The 21,461-nt window shown below is 40.9% G+C and overlaps 1 protein-coding gene across 1 annotated transcript; it reads left to right on the top strand.

The window, feature by feature from the left end:
- Window positions 1-762: 762 nt before the first annotated feature.
- Window positions 763-20,688, top strand: LOC121644671 (phosphatidylinositol 4,5-bisphosphate 3-kinase catalytic subunit alpha isoform). The gene is made up of 21 exons (XM_041992792.1): window positions 763-1,111; window positions 1,923-2,339; window positions 2,542-2,751; window positions 3,457-3,707; window positions 3,793-4,038; window positions 4,148-4,233; window positions 5,285-5,390; window positions 5,716-5,868; window positions 6,080-6,214; window positions 6,369-6,493; window positions 9,616-9,697; window positions 9,793-9,957; window positions 10,034-10,137; window positions 10,286-10,457; window positions 13,538-13,644; window positions 14,629-14,750; window positions 15,017-15,095; window positions 15,251-15,421; window positions 15,502-15,619; window positions 17,841-17,992; window positions 18,118-20,688. The coding sequence occupies exons 2-21, from the start codon at window positions 1,988-1,990 to the stop codon at window positions 18,386-18,388; spliced, it is 3,207 nt and encodes a 1,068-aa protein (XP_041848726.1). The 5' UTR covers window positions 763-1,111; window positions 1,923-1,987; the 3' UTR covers window positions 18,389-20,688.
- The last annotated feature ends 773 nt before the right edge of the window (window positions 20,689-21,461 follow it).

Below are 21,461 nucleotides of genomic sequence, written 5' to 3'. Positions count from 1 at the left end.
CATGTGCTTTTCATGCTACTTGACAGAGAACACCTCTGTCTGCATAAATGGTTAAAAATGCTGAAAATTTTCCTGCATTTTGATGTTTTCTGGAACAATGATTATTCTTAATCAACTTTAACAGTGACCAAATAAAATGTGGTCTTCCGGTGAACATTGGTGGTTAATTTATTTTTTTCTTTTTCTCTGATTATGTTATGAGAAACTCTTCAAGACATGTTTCCAGTTTGGCATCAAAGTTTACTTAATCCACACTGGTTTAATGTCCCAATCCTTGAATATATGACTCATTCGAGGGTGGATGTTCTCATTTCTAAGAATAACCCAATGAGTATTGAGGATTCAGTACATTTTGCTGGCCACAACTTTTTCCTTTAGCTCACTGTCAGCACAATTTAAAGTTTTTTTGTTTTTTTTTTACAGATGCTGTCAGAACAAGTTGGGAAAACATGATTTATATTGTGGGTTAAAGCAGTAAAGCAGACTATTGATCTTAGCGAACTGTTCTCTTCTCTTCTATGAAGGATCTATTCACAAACAGCTAGAAGGAAGAATTATATTTGCTTTCGGCTCTGCATATGACTTTGTTCAGTAATAGACCAACAGCTTAGCCACTGTTTTCATGTCCTCTTCGGTGACATTTCTTAATGTGTACTTCAACACGACAAAACACTGACAATTTGGACGTAGTTTTATCCCGTTTATGTAAACACAAACTGATTCTCCAGCTGCTAACTCGGAGGGCGGTCCGTGTGGAAATGATGAGCCTGGTAGCTAGCTGCCCCCGGACAGTCTTTAGCCGCTAGCGTGCTAGCAAACAGTTCAGTTTCTTTTTGGGACAGCACGATGACGAACATTATGAACTATTACAGACTTATTCCGCTACAAATTATTGACAACACTACCGGGAGCTAGGGACGGCTTTCTTCCCAATAATCTGGGACTGCCCTGACCACCTTAAGACAACCGTTTAGATGGACTAACAACGGAGCTAGCGCTGCTGCTGAGACTTCTGGAGCGGGCACGAATGGGATTAGCCGAGCTAGCCGCGGCTAATGACGGTGCTGGCTGACTAGCTTCTCGGCTAACCGGTTGGCGTTAGTTAACACAGGTAGCCTTATTTATTTGCTTTTTCATTAGTGATCAGCTAAAACAACCGATCAGTTGCTCACACAACAGACTATCGGAGCGTATAATTTAGTTATAACAGACAAAAATTAGGTCATGTATGAGGCGATGTTTTTATGTAGCAAATGACATTTATCTGCTTAGTGAACTTGGCTAACGTGCTAGCTAGCTCGCTAAGAAACAACATTTAGCTAAAGTTTAAACAACTAAACACTCCCAAAACTAGTTCAACTGACTGTCCAGCTCAGGCTTAAAGTTGAATCTTAAAATTGTTAGCCAAATTTAATTAATGTGAGGTTAAGATTGGTTAGCTAGCGAGTTTGTTTACATATTGTAGGAAGTCCAGTTAACCGACATCACTGGACATTATCAGATTAAAGCTACCCCATAATGAGTTATGAAATATTTTAACATGCCAGTCATGTAAATGTGTTATTGTCGATTATTCGTCTGGAATGAGATGATGAGGTTGGTCACGGTTGTAATAATGCTCCATCAACTGACAGCTAAATGGTCGAAGTTGAAAACAAACGAAATGAAAGTAACTTATGTCTGAGTCATGATTAGCCCAGAGTCGCAGTAATTTGTTGAATAGTCCTCCTTAGATATTTAGTTACTCAACTTTTCTAGTACTTTTGGGACCCATTGTTAACCTTGAATTTGCTAGGAGTGTGTATTTAACCTTTTTAAATGTCCTATCACATTGTTAGACTCATGTATTTTTGACAAGTGTTTTGCATTTTTGCACACAAGACCGCAGTTCTCATATAATTATGTTTCCTTCTTCCTCTCAGTTTGGTTGACATCGCTCATCTGGTAATTACCAGGCTCTAAATAGAGCAGATTTGCTGGCACAACCATGCCTCCCCGACCCTCCTCAGGAGAACTATGGGGGATGCACTTGATGCCCCCCAACATCGAAGTGGACTGCCTTCTGCCAAATGGCATGATTCTGACATTGGAGTGCCTCCGAGAGGCCACGCTCATCACTGTCAAGCATGAGCTTTTCAGAGAGGCCAGGAAGTACCCTCTTTACCATCTGCTACAGGAGGAGAGCTCCTACATCTTTGTCAGCGTCACCCAAGAGGCAGAACGGGAGGAGTTCTACGATGAGACCCGGAGGCTGTGTGATCTTCGGCTGTTCCAGGCCTTCCTCAAAGTTATCGAGCCAGTGGGCAACAGAGAAGAGAAAATTCTCAACAGAGAAATAGGTATGGGTCTGTTAGCTGTCTGTACTTCTCAGTAACGTAACAGCTGTTGGCCTTGGCAGTGTTGTTACCCATAGTGAGAAGGATTAACTTAATACTGCGTCTCTTATTCTGTGTATTGTGTTTCAGGGTGTTATTATTATATCAAATGTCACAGTACAATGTATCTGAAATATTTTTACAAGCAGTTTTTTTCCTTTTGTAGGTTTTGCTATTGGAATGCCGATTTGTGAATTTGATTTAGTTAAAGACCCGGAAGTTCAGGACTTCAGAAGGAACATTTTAAATGTTTGCAAAGAAGCTGTGGACCTAAGAGACAGTAACGGGCCTCACAGCAGAGCTTTGTACGTCTATCCTCCTAATGTAGAATCCTCAGCAGAGCTTCCCAGACACATCTATAATAAGCTAGATAAAGGTAAGACTTCTTGGGGCAACGAGGGTTCATTATGTAGATAATATTTATATGGCGCTAGGATAGGGACATACCTTTTTCTAATTTCATATTTGAAACTGTAAGAAGTATGAATAAAATTTATTACAAGTACACATGAATTCTGCAAGTCAGAAAATACAAGTAGCCTAAATCTTTATAAACCAGAAAATATATTTCAATTGTACAAGTCTGATAATACAAGTCCTAAATTACTAGTAAATCTTACAAGTAATATTGTACAAGTCTTAAAATGTACTTTTTAATGTTTCCTCTGCGCCCCGCTGTAATGCTGTTAATGTTTTATTTAAAGCACTTTGAATTGTCTTGTAAATGAAATGTGCTTTTCAAATAAACTTGCCTAGCCTTACTAGTACAAGTCAAGTCTTAAAATACTAGTAAACATTGGTCCCACGTACTTGTAAAACAGATGTGTACTTTCAGACTTGCACAGTTAATCCATACTTGTAGATTGTACTTGTGCCTTTACTTGTTGTTACTGTTCCAAATATGAACATACAAGTTACAAAACTATGTCCCTGTTCTAGCTCCATTGTTACCCAATATTTTGCAATATCTAATGGGATAAAATTAAGAGATTTCTTTCTCTGTGTCCCAGACAGACCTGTGAGCAACTAGTTTTACTTCCAAACTACAGCATGTTTGATCATTTATTTTCCTTCCCCACAGGTCAAATCATCGTAGTCATATGGGTCATTGTTTCACCGAGCAACGACAAACAGAAGTACACCCTGAAGATCAACCATGACTGCGTACCAGAGCAGGTCATTGCCGAAGCCATCCGTAAGAAGACGCGCAGCATGTTGCTTTCCCAGGAGCAGCTGAAGATGTGCGTCCAAGAGTACCAGGGGAAGTATATCCTCAAAGTGTGCGGCTGCGATGAGTACTTGCTGGAGAAATATCCCCTGAGTCAGTATAAGGTGACTTACGTTCCCCTGTTATTAAGTTTTAGCTTCAAAATGAAGCAATCAGTGCCATCTCAATATGTCACTTTGTCCTCCGCAGTATGTCCGCAGTTGCATCATGCTGGGAAGGATGCCAAACTTGATGCTGATGTCCAAAGAAAGCCTGTATTCTCAGCTGCCCATCGACAACTTTACCATGCCGTCATACGCCAGGCGTATATCCACAGCAACGGCGTACATGAACGGGGAAACGGCCACCAAGTCTCTCTGGACTATCAACGGCGTGTTGAGGATCAAGATACTCTGCGCTACTTACGTTAATGTAAACATCAGGGACATCGACAAGGTACAACAGCTGATTTTATGTTAGAAGTTTTTCTTTAATTTGAAACAATGTCTCCTATATACAAAAAGTAATTTCATCTGTGCACATCCTCTGCTCTTGTTTCTTCTAGATCTATGTCAGGACTGGGATTTACCACGGTGGAGAGCAGCTGTGTGACAACGTCAACACTCAGCGCGTGCCCTGCTCAAACCCCAGGTACAGAAGACGTAAAGAACAGCATTTCATGTGCTGTGATTTGAATATATTGACCTCGTCTTTATGAAGCCTTTTTTTATCTGCCACTTGAATGAAAAGACATACCCCCCAAAAATTAAGTTAATCTTCACAACTACAAGGGCTGTAAGTATGGTTTGGTCTCTAAAGAAAGCTGAGACATGTGAGATTACTGCAGAAGTGTCAGGATAAGGACATTAGTTATTGTGTCAGAGTAAATTCACCTGGAACACAGTAGAGAATGTAAATGATTATCTCCTACTAAAAATAAACCCATGTTACTTTCAGTAAAAAGGATAGCAGCCAATTTAATCTAGGAACGAGTAAAGTAATGTCTGGTGAGGAACTGTGTAGAAGTAGAAGCTAAAAAAGGGATCCTGAGCAGTTTTACATGTCTTCTAATAGACGTGTTACACAGGTAAATATCTCAGGAAGCCATCAGATGGTTGACTTATATGTCAATCTGTCAGTCAGGAGAATCCAGGGATAGCCCCCAACTTCTCTGTAGAAACACCATGAGGATCCAGAAAGAAGTGCAGCCCAAGATAGTAAATGACAGGTAGCGTGAATGCTTAATTATAAAACCTCCTTCATCTCCATGGAAACCAGCAGGGCCTTCGTGATTCTGTTCTCATGGTTTTGTTACAATCTCATATTGAGTTGTTCGGTTTAGATGAAATGCTTGGTAGAGTCTTTTAGTTGAGTTTCACCTCGTCATTGTGGTATGCTACATGTTAGCATTGCTGCTTCCTAGCATGTGCAAAAATCTTCTGTGTTGCATGAATCTCAATGAGGAAGAGATGCCTGAGATTTACATCCTGTTTATTAAGACTAGATGGAAGTGACAGGCAGGAAAGCCAGACTGACGAGTAAATGCAGATTATGATGTAAGAAACACATTTTTACTGTGTTTGTCATTCAGCACATGGAGGGGGATACTCCCATATGATCTTCCTGCTACTACTGCTGCCCTCTGTACAGGGGCTGTCCTCAAGAAGAGGTTAATGCTTCTTTTTGTTGTTGTTGACTTCAGGTGGAACGAGTGGCTGACCTACGACATGTACATTCCAGAAGTTCCCAGAGCTGCCCGACTGTGCCTCTCCATCTGCTCTGTGAAAGGACGGAAGGGAGCTAAAGAGGTTAGAAATGCTGCCTCATAATCAAAACAAGAGAGAATCGCTTATTTTTTTAAAAAGAAGTTTAACAGTTACAGGGTTTTTGTTTTGTTTTAACAGGCTAGAAGTAAATGGGATTAGGCAGAAAATGGCCCGCGTCATATTTGTAGACACATTTGTTTTTGCTCAGAGCTGTTTATGTTTCTTCTATTCATGTTCAAATCAGAAGGGATAACAGAACCGGTTCCTGATTGAATGAGGAACTACCGCTCCTCTCTGTTCCATAGCCCCGAGCTGTCACCTTTCTATTGATTTTAATTTTTATGGTCACGCCTGTGCTTTCCTGTAGGAGCATTGTCCCCTCGCCTGGGGCAACATCAACCTGTTTGACTACACCCACACACTCGTAGCAGGAAAGATGGCTCTTAACCTGTGGCCGGTCCCACATGGCCTGGAGGACTTGCTCAACCCCATCGGCGTCACAGGTTCCAATCCCAACAAGGTAACACTGTTTTTACATATTAATCATACTGACATGTCTTTCTCATGACCAGCTGGGGGCACGCTGCGAAGCCTCACAGCCGGCCCTGATCCGCCTTGATCTAAGCACCCAAGCTCCTTATAACACTTAATTAATTACTCGTTGACACAGGCACCTTACTGTGTTTACAAACCTCATATAACCCCTTTCCCCTCCCACCACTTTCACACAGGAAACCCCTTGTTTGGAGCTGGAGTTTGACCAGTTCAGCTGCCCTGTCAAGTTCCCTGATATGGCCACCATTGAGGACCACGCAAACTGGAATATATCCAGAGAGCTTGGCTTTAATTACTCCCACACTAGTCTGGTGAGATCTCATCTGGCCTCTGAGCTGCTTTTACATCCTAGAAACCACAAACAGAAAGCTAATGTTGCAGTTTCATCCACAGAATTAGCTTTCAGAGCCCACATCTTGATAAAATCCATCGTCTTATTGAACTGCTTGTCATGTGTTTTTGTAGAGTAACCGGCTAGCTCGAGACAACCCCCTGACTGACAGTGACAATGAGCAGCTACGGCAAGTGTGCAACAGAGACCCGCTGTCTGAGATCACTGAGCAGGAGAAGGACTTCCTGTGGAGGCACAGGTAACTTACATCTGAGGGGTCTGTTTGGATTAAATGTTCACATTTCTGTATCCTGAGCTACAAATAAAGTCAAACACCAGAGTCTGATCTTATGGAAACATATTGCTGCCACCTGAGGAAAGATGGAGACAGTGATGGATGCTTTTATCAGACCTGGAATTATTTTAACTTACTTTTTTATTGACATTAGGCAGGCTTCGCTCTTGTGCTGGTTCAAAGTGCTGTTGCACAAATTCGAACTGGTACAAGCAAACAAGAGCACATCAGTCCGGTTTTAGCCTCACTTCACCATCAGCTGAGTGTTCCAACCATGGCCATAGCTTTCGTTGAGGACACAGAGGTCTGGATGTCGGTATTTTTCCACTGTGTTCATAATAAATTTATTAAAATAAATGCTTTTGAGCTTCGTGGTTATCTGAAAAGAGTAATTATTAGTGATGTGTAGATTGTTAGTGTAATATCAGTTCCTTTCATACCAACTATTTATAGTCTCAGATTGATTTTCAAACTAAATCTGCTGCTCATATTAATAGTTATCACTAACATGAACACAGTGGAAAGTAACTAAACTATCAGGATAGGTAGGAAGTACTACTTCTTCCGCCTGCTCACTCTCTGATCAGTGATCATTCAGTACAAACAGCAACAGCAGTTTGATGTGAGAGAAAACCACAAACTGAGAATCAACCAGAACACAGAAGCAGAGGCGATGAGGTCATGATGGGGTGATCTGAAGAGGAGAAGGACAGGTGCTGCAATAGGGTGAGACAGACGCCACTCTGGAGTCCTTTCATGCTGCAGTCAGGTACTATCCAGGTACAGAGAGAGAAAATTTGGAGCTGTTGTAGACGTGTTACACGGTCACTGACTTTTGGGAAAGTAATTTCCATCTCTTTTAGGTTTAAGTTTTTGTGCTGATAATCAAACAGGACTTGCCTGCAATCTTAAAACTAAGGCTTCCCATTTTCAGTATTTTGATATAAGTAATGAAATAAGTAAATGCAACAATATAAAGCTGCATGAGTTCAGCTTTAGTGTTAAGTTAGTATGGGCATGGTAATTAGCTCACATCACTTCAACAGGCCTACATAAGGTTGTCTGCAGAGTAAATCCTTACGCAGACCAGGTGATGTTAAAACATCCAGCACAGGGAATAAAACAGCCACTGTAAGCTTTTAAAGACGAAAAAAATGACTAAAAATGTTTGATAAGATCAAACAATAAAATCCACCAGTCTAATTTGTTTAACTGAAGGAAGTGGATGGATGGATGGATAAATGTCCCCGTGTTCAAAACAAACTAAATCTGATAGCCTCATTCCATCCAGTGTAGACTTCTGACCACAGAGAGATGTTTTTTTTCCACATAAAAAAAAACAAAGGAAGGTGAAGATAACTTAAATGTTTCTAATACACTTTGGTAGGAGAGATGTGGGAGGAGACAGAAAGTTCAGAGGGAAGCAGAGGAAAAAAATGGGACGATGACATGAGACAGAGGGAGTGGTTTGTGTAAAACAAAAGTTCCTTCCTTTTTCAATAGATGTTGGTCCTTGTTTTTGTCTTTTAAAATGTGTGGGCGGTAATGGGTGTTGGACCCCAGTATATCTAAAACCCTGGATACGGCCCTGGTTCTAACAGCATTTTATATCCTGGTTTGGAAACCTCTCAATTAAACAAGAAGAAACTACTACAAATGATTAATCAGACCAGGTTAAGAGTGGGACGGGGCAATAGGGGCAAAATGAAAGCTCAGAGTTTTTTCAAACCAGATCAGATTTTAATGGATTTTTATTTCTTTTCTTTATTAAAAATATTGTTCAAATCAAAGAAGATTTTTACAATATTTTTGCTGCTATTTTGATCATCCTGTCTGGGAGTTTACCTGCATTTACAGTGCTTGTAAACAAAATAATAATAATGGATTAGATTTTTTTGTTATAGCGTTTTGCAAGGCACCTACAGCGCGTTACGTTGTATCCATTATTCATTCACTTCTTAGTAAAGCCTCGTTTCCACTGAGCAGTTTGGTCCAGGCTGGTACGGTTTGGAAGTTTTAGAATGGTCCAGCTAATTCAGGTGGGCGTTCCCACTGCAAGTCGGACCGTCACTGGGCATGCGGGGTTTAGACCAAATGCCTAGCATGGCGTCATACTAGTGCAACAACAACAAACATGATGTTACAAACAAGAGTGGAGGCCGGTCAGCAACTGGTTTTTGTTCTGCTTGGCTTTTGGTTCTTTGTACAAACTATACATGCCGCATTGTACGGCCAGACCTTACTGTTGTTTGCAGGCATCCTTTTCCTCTTATCTTTCCAACATCCAACTGAACCATGAACTGTACAGCAACGTTGTTTGTTTCACGTTTGCTTTTGTTGTGGGCAGCAACATTTTTCTGTCCACCAAGCAATGAATTATATCGTTATGGTAACAGTAGCTCTACCTTAATGGTAGCATTTTCCTATGGACCTACAACTGGAGGGGGTCCATAAATGGTGCAGTACGGTTCGGTTGTATGGGCCCCTTTTATAATGGAAGCACAGAAAACAAAATAAGTGTACCGGACCTCATCGGCCTGAACTGCTCAATGGAAACGAGGCTTAAGCTACATGTGTAGCCACAGTTGCCCCGGGGCAGACTGACAGAAACGTGGCCTCTCCGACCACCACCCCCCACATTCATACACCATGCTTCTGATTATTGGACGATCCGTTCTACCACCTGAGCCACTGCTGCCCCGAATGCCAGGTCCTAGCATTATAAACAACCATGTCATAACTGCGTCTCCAGGCATGTACATGATAAATGTCAGTGAGGTTTAAGGTCAGAAAGTTACATAGTGCTACTTTAAAAACACATTTTATTGTGTCATTAAATATATTTTATTAATATATTTCTGCTTCCTGGCTCTATTTTAACTCGGTGGGATTTGTTGTTTCACTATATTTATTCATTGTTATGAATAGACATAACATGTACAGCGGCAGCAGGAAACATCCAAAACCTGCAGGACAGTGGCCCTCGAGGACCCACGCTGCATGCACACTCTGCATACTGTTATATACTCCTGTACAATCTGGATATTAGAACCTATCTAACCACTTTCTTTCCCCTCACCTTGTAGACATGACTGCATTAATATGCCAGAGATCCTTCCCAAGATCCTCCTGGCTGTGAAATGGAACTCCAGAGATGAGGTTGCACAGGTGAGCTCAGGTTTCGACACCTGACATGAGCTTGTGCTCTCTTCTGTATTTAGGGTTATAACATTAAAATGACTGAATATTTGTGTCAATTGCAGATGTATTGCCTTCTGAAAGACTGGCCCGCTATTAAGCCAGAACAAGCCATGGAGCTGTTGGATTGCAACTTCCCAGATCCCATGATCAGAGAGTTTGCTGTGAAGTGCCTTGAGAAGTACCTGACTGATGACAAACTCTCTCAGTACCTGATTCAGCTGGTTCAGGTGTGTTTGGTCTTCAGAGGAAAATCTCCAGCGTGTTGTATATGATAAGTGAGCTGATGTTATTTTCTGTGCCCAGGTTCTAAAGTATGAGCAGTACCTCGATAACCCACTGGTACGCTTCCTCCTGAAGAAGGCATTAACCAATCAGAGGATAGGACACTTCTTCTTCTGGCATTTAAAGTGAGTTAATTTAAAAAAGGCCTTCTTTCAGGAAGACGGAGCTGTTTGTGTGTGAAAAGGTTAAACTGTTGTTTGAATGTCACTGAGCGGACTGTCACATTTTTCCATCAGGATGCAACCTCTTAATGTTTGTTTTTTCTTTTTAAAGATCAGAGATGCACAACAAGACGGTGAGCCAACGCTTCGGTCTGCTGCTGGAGTCGTACTGCAGGGCCTGCGGTATGTACCTGAAGCACCTGAGCAGACAGGTGGAGGCCATGGAGAAACTCATCAATATCACCGACCTCCTCAAACAGGAGAAAAAAGATGAGGCACAGAAGGTAATCTGACAGCTGGCAGCTGTTAATGTGATCTGCTGAAGCATTGGGTGTAATCCGTCCAACATCTGGACCAATGTGGCAACAGAGATGCCAGGAAGTGCTGGAGTGATGCAGCTTGGAGCAGTTCCTTTTCTCTGTTAGCCTGCAGCCAAACGGGGATGAGACATGTCTAAAAAGAAAGAAGTCTTTCCAGGAATAGTCATTGATTAAACGTCTTTTATGCAGGTTTGGTGACTTAAAAGTTTTTATCTGGCTTTTGATGCTTTAATGAAGTATGCAAATAGAAGGAAGCTTTATTGTCATTGTCGTTAGGACAATTAAACTTTGTTGGCAACTGTCAGTCAAGTAGCAGATACAAGTAAATAAAGTAAATCAATATATAAGTAATATAAAAAGATGTAGTTATTAACATATACACAACTGTAACAATAGGCCAAATTACACTAAAGGCACAGTCACAATATTGCACAGATCTCTCTTAGTACATATCCATCTGCTTTCAGTGGATGATGTAGCAGCGTGTCCACAACACAAGGGAAGGAACTGTTTCAAAGCCTGTTTTTGCATCCTCTGTAAGCCCTCAGAGACAAACACTTCAAGTAGCAGGAAGATCATATAGGAGTATCCCCCTCCATGTGCCGAATTCCAGACAGTAAAATTGTGTTTCATACTTCATAATTAGTCTGAAATTGCTCGTCAGTCTGGGTTTCCTGCCTGTCACTTATATCTAGTCTTAATAAACAAGATGTTAATTACAGGCACCTTCCTCACTGAGATCCGTGCAACACAAGATTTTCACACATGCTAGGAAGCAGCAATGCTAACATGTAGCATACCGAAATAACGGAGAGAAACTCTACCAAGCATTGGTGTCTAAACCAAACACAGTTGTGGATCTGTCCACTTTAGAGCTTATTTCTCAACACAAACAAAAAGTGTCACATGTAAACAGAGACTTTGCTGAGCTAGCAGCTAAAGAACAGCAAAGAAAACACCTCACGGAATCATAAATCATGTCTTACCTTTGCTGTTTCCTGGTCAAAAGTTTAATTCCATCTCTATAAAATCTGCTAATGTGTTCCCATATGACTCTGGCTTTGTTTGATATGAATCATGAGGTTCCTGGTTGTTTAGAAAAAGACAACGGGGTCTACGGTGAGGTGTGCGCCCTTCTTACAATATACAAGCTTTGAGTTTACTTTCTGGAATGTTATTGGTGTGTTATTGGTGTTATGGTGAATTTTGGTGTCTTTTTATTCTCTGGACTGTGATTGGTTGATAGAGGTATTGTTAATAAATGTCAACCAATGGGTTGCCAAGATTTTTTTTTTTTCCCAGTGAAACAGAATTAATTTTCCAGTCTGATACCCGAGAGACAGCCTAAATATACAAAATGGAACATTTAGGTGGTTTTGCCTAAAAACATCAGTAAAACGTGATTTTTTTAGCTTTTACTTTTGCACAATTAGTAATTAGATATTTTGAAAATTCCTAGATGAATTGGGCTGCTGTTTTAAGATTTAAAGGTTATTTTTACTGTGAATGTAGTGATTTTTTCATAGGCGGAGATCAGAATTAAGATCGTGCTACTATGTCAGAGTAAATTTGGTTTGGAACACAGTAGAAAGATTAACATTTGATCTCCGCCAAGACTTCACAGCTGATTGTAGCTGTCACTTTTTTTAAACCTCATTGTGGACAAATTTTCTGGAAATGACTGAAACACTGTGACAGAAAAAACATTTGGTTTTCGGTTTTGGCCAATCGATGACTTTCTTACAACATGCATGTGTTTGGAAGGGAGGAAGCCTGAGTAACCGGAGAGAACCCCCTGTTTGAATCTCCCCCGCCTGAGGCTCGAACCAGCGACCTTCTTGCTGGGAGGCTGCAGTGTTGACCACCACACCACCATGGATTTACCTTCTTCTTCTTAATTTGTGGTGGTTTTGGGGAATACTGCCCCCTAGCGAGCAGTAGTTGTAACTGTGTGATGTTGTCCAGGCGGTTTGGTCTGATTCAGTGTGAAAGCAAACCGAAGGAAAGTCTCCCAGACTATCCTGGTGTGAATGCATTCATACTTTCACTATTAAACATAGCTCTGGGTTCTGTTGGTGCTTTTTTCATGATTTGATTTCACTAAACGTTTGAGCGATCACTGATCGCCATCGTTCAGGATTTTTTTTCTGGCCACATTTCTTCCTGGAAGACGATAGTTCCCCACTATCCTTCCAGTTTTTAATCATGTGTTGGACAGTTCTGAACCCAGTTTTAGTAATTCCTGCTTTTCCTTTGATGTTTTCCCTGCTTGATGCCAATGATTTGACCCTTCTGAAACAGACTAACATCTTCTACGGCCACGAGATGTGTCTTCCAGCGTGGTTGATTAAGAAATGAGAAGTTGCTCATTACATCAGTTGGGGTTAAATAGTTTGTCACAGCTACAACATCGTTATCCATGCAGTAATTGTCCAACAGGAGACTCTTAACTATTTACACAGTTAGAGCCAGGTGGTGTTAAAGGACAGTGTTATTTATGCAGCATGTAAATGAACAAAATCTCGTTGTCACTTGGATTTTATTCAGAAGTTGTGGGTGGAAATGACAATTTTCTTCTTTCACATTGACTGTTTGGTCTCTTTACTGCTGCTTTGCTGCTGTTCACATCCATTCACACTGATGACATGTGCTCCAGTGAGCTTCATCCTGATTGTGACACAGCCAGTCAGGCTGTGGTTTGGGTCGTGTGGAGGAGAAGAATCTGCTCTGAACCGTGCAGTGTGAGTGTTTCCTCTGAAAAGCATCATAGCTGATGTGACACTGTCGGATCAGCCATGTTCACTTGATGCATTTTAGATGATGAGGGTGTTTCCACAGCCTTTGTTTTTTTACTCATCAGTGACAAAGCGGTGCTCCCCTGATGGGCCACTAGAGGGTGTGTATTACTACCCAAAAAAATAAAACAAAAAAACTTTGTAAAGCAGCATTACCGCACCGTGAGTTATAAACTGGTCTGCTGAAGAAGAGTTTACAGCGCGTAAACCAGACCAACCAGAACTGATGGGTGTCTGATTTCTTTAAAGGTTCAAATGAAGTTCCTGACGGAGCAGATGAGGAGGCCTGACTACATGGATGCACTACAAAGCTTCACTTCCCCGCTGAATCCAGCCCATCAGCTGGGATACCTCCGGTATAACAGTGCTTTCTTATCTCACCCTGTCCTCTCAGAAGGTTGGAGCAGAATGTTTATTTCCTCTGCTGGTGTTGACTTTAGCCTTTTCTTCAAGGCTTCGACTGTCACTAGATACAGTGAGAATTGCTTGTGGGTAAAGAACATTTAGACATGATGTACTCACAGCTTGTAGAGCACAGAGAGTTCCTTTATAATAGAACTGATGAGCGTTTGAATGTTTATTCATTTACAATAAAAAACCTCCATGTTTTCAGGGCTTTAAGTCTTCCAGCACCGTGTGCTGCAGTTGTTAAAGCAGGAGAGGAAAAAAGATAATTTAATAACTTGTTCATGTGAGTTGTTGTCACATTGAGTTAATTGACTATGGTATGAGAGGAAGGCAGCTTTCGCTCTCATCCAGACAGATTGCTAACCACTCAGAGGTTCAGCAGGTCTTGGAAAAGTTTGGTTGAAGAGATGCAGCTGCATGGTAGACTGGTGCCACACTGCACACACGACAGAGCCGCTACAGTCTGTCAGTCATGTTGACGTCTGAGTGAGTGTGTGTGTGCCTGTGTGTCTGCATCAGGGCAGAAACAGCAGCTGCACATTAACTTCCCATTCCTGATTGCTGTTTGTGATGCAATTCCACTGCTTTTTTGTGGACCATTAGACCAGGTCCTGCTGAAAAACTATGATTCAGGATGTTCAAATCTGGGTTAAATTGTTCCACAAAGCATGTAGATTCATTAGCACGCAGGTACTGATGTGTGAAACCTGTGCTCTGTTTATTAAATTATTGTTTTTTTGGGGGGCATCTGGACCACATCAGTCCAGATCCTGTTACAGATTGAGCACTTTAGCCACCTGCTTAGCTTTGCTGTCTGTAAAATGCCAAAATATGGCAGGTAGATGCTTTAAAAGAGATGGGAAATAATTTCAAATAGTATGTTTGCGTTGAGGCAGGATACTTTTTGCTTTAACTCCTGTGTTTGGTTTTAGCCTGGACGACTGCAGGTTGATGTCATCTGCGAAGCGACCACTCTGGCTGAACTGGGAAAACCCAGATATGATGTCAGAACTGCTGTTTCAGAACAATGAAATAATCTTCAAAAACGGAGATGGTGAGTTCTGGATAGATGCTTCAGTGAAAGCCCGTCACACCCACAAACACACACACCCATCTTCCTGCTTTTTTTTTTAATACACAGCATATTTAGAAACATGTTATTTTGCAGCATTCTTCACTGCAGCAGTCTGTGTGTTGAGCTGCATCTTCTGAGATCGGCTTTACTCTGACAGCTCTGCTCCATAATGCATCTCATAGTTGATCAAAGCAGCTAAGCAGCTAACATCCGCCTCGCTGTTATGCACCTCCTCTCCTCCGCAGATCTGAGGCAGGACATGCTGACGCTGCAGATCATTAGGATAATGGAGAACATCTGGCAGAACCAAGGCCTTGATCTCAGGTAGGCTCCTCACTTCCTCCTGACAGCGGGGATGCAGGTACAGCCACTGGGACCTTTAATGTTCTGCGCTCCACACTTCAGCCACTTTAGGTCCTTTTATATTAGAATGAATCTTTTTTTTTTCTGCCTCTCATGTTGTCTGTTCTTCCTCTCAGGATGCTGCCGTATGGTTGTCTGTCTATTGGCGACTGTGTGGGTTTGATAGAGGTGGTGAGGAACTCTCATACCATCATGCAGATCCAGTGTAAAGGTGGTCTGAAGGGGGCGCTGCAGTTCAACAGCCACACGCTCCATCAGTGGCTCAAAGATAAAAACAAGGGAGAGATGTGAGTGAGACAAAGCTGTGATTTTTACATGCAGTTACTGAATAATCTGAGCTGAGTTATTCTCTGTTTGTTGTTCTCAGGTACGACCAGGCCATAGATCTGTTCACGCGCTCATGTGCAGGCTACTGTGTGGCTACATTCATCCTGGGAATAGGAGACAGACATAACAGCAACATTATGGTCAAAGATGATGGACAGGTAAAAATGACTATTTTGTTCAGTTACACATTCATGGTCCACTGTATCAGGTCCACCTTACTAGTGGACTGGTTATACTCCCTCTTACCTTCGGAAATGCATTAATCCTCATGCATTTTTTGTCCATTTTGCAGAGCCTGTCGGCTGCATTTTGTCTACGTTTGTGCATAAGGCTTGGGCTGGGCCATTAATCGAATTTTAATCTGTGTTTTCAACATTCATAAAAATGAAATGATCTGATTTTCTGCTCCTTCTCAGTTTACTCTTGTGCTGTTTTCGGTGGCAAATCGAGCGCCACTGGCATTGCAGCGCTCTGCTGCAGACTCCTCCCACAGCCCCAACTGTTTTAGTTTAATTCAGCACGAGTTGCCAACACCTCTCAAGTTAGGCTGAAGAGTCGCAACTAAATAATCCACCAGCTCCCAGGCAGACAAAGAGACAACACACGTTATAAACAAACATAACTGTTTTTTTTTGCCAAAGACCAGACTTAATTAACCCAGTGAACAACCCGGGATTTAAGAAGCTCACCAACACTTTGGACAAATGGTATCACTGCCATGTCGTCACAATGTTAGTGGAGTGTCTCTCCTGCCATGTATGATGAGTGTGGTGAGGGTGTTGTGAAGGACGTGGCTACAGTCCAATGTTTCGCCACCGCTACAGACCTGTGGTCAAGCTGCACCGTAGAGCCGCATATAAATGTCACGCTACATTTTATTGACGCAGATTTCAATGTGAAAACAAAGTTTCTCCAGACTCACTTTTCCCAGATCACACCAGGCAGAACATAGCTGCTGGTCTGAGACAAACAAGAACTACATGGGACCTGGGTGGAAAGAAAATAATCTGTATTACCACAGACAACACTGCCCCCCCAGTCAAAATAACCGTGATTATCATTTTTCACATAATCGAGCAGCCTTACATAAGGCACAATTTTTTCTTTGAAAGTCTCATAAAAAGAAACTTTTCTAATTCATATTAATTAGATGGACATAGTCAGCAACAATACTCAGGTAGGCTGTGGTGTTTAACCCTTAAAACTCTGCTAGACCACTGGTGCTTATACTGTCAACAGTTTCTCAGGAACCGTAGTGTGTAACTCTGTGGGGTAAATTGTGATGGATAACGTACCCTTTAGGTGGTCTACTGAAGTTTTTCAGGCATTTATATCCCGTCCAGGAGGTTTACAATCCAGCTGCAAAATGTTTATTCAGAGACTTTATAGTAAATCCACAAAAAGTGATTCATGATAACATTTCACACATTTTTGTAATAAAAAAAAGATCACTATCACTTGCTAAGAGACCTCTGTTTTGACCCAGAAATTCTGATGAAGCCACTTCCTGTCAAACTCTCCAATCAGAGAGCTTAAATTGATAGTAATGTCCAATCAGGAGCCAAAGATCAGCAAGTGAGAGAAAGTTTTTTGTGTCTGAAAAGGAAAAAAATAATGTTCCTCAATGGCTGGAATAAAGCCAAGACGATTCAAAAAGCAGCAGAATGGATTTTGTGAGGATGAACAGTAAACAGTAGCATAAATAACTGTAAATAGCAAAACTGGCTGGAGGAAAAATGTAAATAGTTTCTGTTGTGTGTTTGTTTCAATGCCAATATTTTTTCCCCGGAAGCCAAGACTTGAGAGAATGAGTGCCGATGGGAAAAGGCTTGGCCAGTGTTGATCTGTGGGTTATCTCTACAAACTATAGTTAGTAATAAATTCGGCCTTTTTGATTTGTTTGGCCTTTATGCTGCTATATCTATTGATGCATTGTTGACATCATTTAGCCTTATAATCTGACAACTGAGGCTGTCCTGAAAAATAATGTCTGGATGTTGACTGGGATTAAAAGGGTTGAGCTTCTACATAAATTTTTACACTAAGAAATTCAAAAAACAAAACAAAGCAGGTGCACCAAAAGTAACAAAACATGGCGGAGTTTTAGGGATAAACCAGACCACGTTGGTACTAAGACGCCCAGAGTGGGCCAAGAAAATCTCCCCCCACCATTACACCACCAGCAGCCTGAACCGTTGATCCAAGGCAGGATGGATCCATGTTTTCATGATGTTTCCAGCAGATTCTGATCCTAGCATCTGAATGTGGAGCTGAAATGGAGACTCATCAGACCAGCAACGTTTCTCCATCTTCTATTGTCCAGTTTTGGCGTGGCCGGTAAGTGTACTATAAATAACTTAAATGTTTTCTGTGTTGCAGCTGTTTCACATTGATTTCGGCCACTTCCTTGACCACAAAAAGAAGAAGTTTGGCTACAAGAGAGAGCGTGTACCATTCGTGCTCACGCAGGACTTCCTGATTGTTATTTGCAAAGGAACACAAGAGTGCACCAAAACGAGGGAGTTCGAAAGGTAGCAGCAGCAAAAAACAACAAAAAAAAAAACCCAAACAAAACGATCCAAACCTAAAACAATGGATGGATTATTATTGCATTTTCACATGGAGCTGACCCAGCTTCCTTCTCCTTCCCCCTCAGGTTCCAGGAGATGTGTTACAAGGCGTACTTGGCAATCCGACAACACGCCAACCTCTTCATCAACCTCTTCTCCATGATGCTGGGCTCAGGCATGCCTGAGCTGCAGTCTTTCGACGATATCGCATACATCAGGAAGACTCTGGCCCTGGACAAGTCGGAGCAGGAGGCCCTGGACTATTTCATGAAGCAGATGAACGACGCTCACCATGGCGGCTGGACGACCAAAATGGACTGGATCTTCCACACGATTCGCCAGCATGCCATGAACTGAGGAAGCAGGCAAGCGAAGAACCGTGGCAACAGCAGCACACTAAGAAACAAGACCTGGTTATTCTTTCTCCCAGCTTCTGACCCAAACATTATCCACGTTTAGACTACAAAACGAGGATGCTCAGAAAAGCTTATTTTATGGACAAGATGCCTAACAACTTGTTTGAATTTAGTTTTCCCTGCTTAATGTAATGGACCTCGACGAGACTGGTCTCTTTGTGAACTACAGACAAATGTTTATTTTTCTTACCTTTTTATTCCTTTCCATCTCCAGCCATCAGCACTAAGGGCCGGTTGTTCAAACGTATTCCGATGGGATTTTGTTTAACAGATAGGATCAAATCTTGAAAATGGGTTATTCAGAAGGGATATCCGGATTCATAAATTGGCTTGGATCACGTAATCCAATCCTGGTTGTTATCCGGATAAAACCCTCAGTTTGGGTTGTTCAAACCTTTTGAGTAGGATCCGGATAACTTTGATCCAAAAAAAACAGGATTACCCTGATCCCAACAGATTACAAGGCGGATTTCAAAAGGAAACTGCAGTAAAACCTCAGATTTGAACAAACAATAGTATCTTTTTAGTCGGTGCATATGCTAACATTTATATCTATAATATAAATAAAAACATACCTTCATGCTGTCCCCGTGGAAATAATCCCAAACAAATTCAATAAGAACACACATAAAATAATTGATTTACCAGTCAGTGCTGCATAATCAGGCCCTGTCAGAAATAACGTCTGCATCTCTCGCTACACGTCTGTCCGTCCCTCATTCTGACAGAATGCTGGAGGCTGGTCCGGTTCCTCCACACGGGGCTCTGGTGTCATTAACATTGTCACAGAGAGGGACATCCGCAATGTAGTTGTTAACAGAGTAGTATTATCTTTGTTGTGGCTTCGATGGGAAGTCATACACTTAGACCTGACGTGACCCCGTACCTGCTGTTCTTCACATAGCCGGAAGTCCACATTGATCTACATGCTGGAAATCCAGATTTGGTGATCCTGAAAAACAGGATTCTGGATCAGGATGATCCAGTCCTATTTTGCTTTGAACAACCGGCGTAAAAGTAAGCCGGATTACGTGATCCATCGTCCCAAAAAACAGGATTCCCAAATCCGGATAGCTTTTAACTGGATTAAATTTTTTGAACAACCGGCCCTAAGAGAACATCTACCATGAGACATCTAGCTTTTTCCTAACCCAACAGAGGGCAGCAGACTTATTTCTTCTACCTATTTTGAAACTGATGAAGACGAGGTGTGTGTGGTGAGGGATGGGGTTATTAACATGCACACAGCCAGGAAGGTGTAAGCCTGCAGGCGCTCACAAAATGCAAGACTGTCCTCTACAGCTGTGTGAACAGTCCACAACACTTTAAGCAACAGACTGACGGTGGGTGGGTTGTTGAAGCACCTAAATTAGCATTTAACACTTTTTGGAGCAAACTTGTACATCCGTATATCCACATACATGTATGCACACGGTGCACATATTCCAATTTTCTACTGAGCCAAAGTACTACATGTATAACCCCACTACAAAGCAGTCTTATTAAGAAAAGAAAAAAGTCACTACTATTCCAAGATTTTTGTGTACATGTTGCACTGATCCCTGCAGTATTTGTTTAGTCTATCAGTATTACTCTGTGTCCGAAAGCCTCCATCATCCAACCTAACACAGACGGACCAGAGGACCCCCTATGATGGCTCGCTGGCATGTAGGATCCCACTTCTGTTTTTGTTAGATTTTTTTGTGTGGGGGCATTTCCCGAAGGAAAAAAAAAACGACCCTTAGCAGTCATTTAGCATCCTGTGCTGTTACACTATGCAAGTCAGGGACTTCAGATGTCCTGTAACCACAAACTAAAGAACAAAAAGTGATGTCTGAAAGAGGAAAGAAGAAGAATCATTTTACCTGACAGACGTGTACAGAAAGGTGTGTGAAAACGGTGGGAAGAAGAGGGGAACAGAAAACAAGGCAAAATGCTGCCGTGGGACAGTTTGGAAGCAGCTCTGGATCCTGCGTCTACTTCTTGCCATTCTTCTAACTTTGAAACTTTGATTCAAGCCATTGGGTTAACGTGTGAAGTGGAGTTTCCCTCTCGTCACACCCACAGTGTTTGAAGCCAAGATGGGGACATAATTTGTATCTTCATATTTAAAACTGAAAAAGCAAGTACAGGTACAAATCAAATCTACAAATACGAATTAATTGTGTAAGCCTGATCCTATAAGTCAATTTTACAAGTCAGAAAAATGCAAATAAATTTTACAACTTTTACAAAATTTAATAATAATTTTCTGATTCTATGTGTTTGTATTTTCTAATTCTACATTTTAAAAGTTAATTAGTCCTGAAAAATGAATTTCACTAAATGATTTTTAATTGAAGTCATACAATTCAAGCAAATTTTACAACTTGTAAAATTCACTTGTATATTCTGAGTTGTAAATGTACTTGTACCTTTTGCTTTGTAAAATGTACTTGTATTAAGTATGAAATAAAAGTACATTTTACAAGTCAGAAAATACAAGTAAAATTCAAGTAATAAAATTCAAGTAAATTGTAAAATTTACTTGAATTTACATTAAATTTATGTAGTTTATGTAATTTACATAATTTATGTTTTCTTTTCTGACTTGTAAAATGTACTTCTATTTTCCAATTCTAAAAGAAAAGTATATACAATAATTTTACAAGTCATGAAATCTACTTGTATATTCTAACATGTAACATGTACTTGTATTTTTTTTCACTTGTATTAAGTGTGAAATACAAATACATTTTACAAGTCTGAAAATATAAAAAATATTTAAAAAATACACGTAAATATTCAAGTAAATTTTACAGGTAATAAAATATAAATATAATGAAAGTATGAAAATTCAAAACTTTTGAATGCAGTAAAATTGATTTGCGTTTTCTAATTAGTAGAATTAGCTTTTTTCAGACTTGCAGAATGAATTCATACATAGATTTGATTAGTAAATTTGCTTGTTACAATTCCAAATATAAAGATACAAGTTAGAAAACTAGATAAAAGTAAAAAAACAAAAAACTTAT

This window comes from Melanotaenia boesemani, chromosome 8 (genome assembly GCF_017639745.1).
Source record: "Melanotaenia boesemani isolate fMelBoe1 chromosome 8, fMelBoe1.pri, whole genome shotgun sequence".
In the NCBI taxonomy this organism is placed as follows: domain Eukaryota; kingdom Metazoa; phylum Chordata; class Actinopteri; order Atheriniformes; family Melanotaeniidae; genus Melanotaenia; species Melanotaenia boesemani.
Note: the sequence above shows the minus strand (reverse complement) of the source record. Positions and strands in the feature narration are given on the sequence as shown.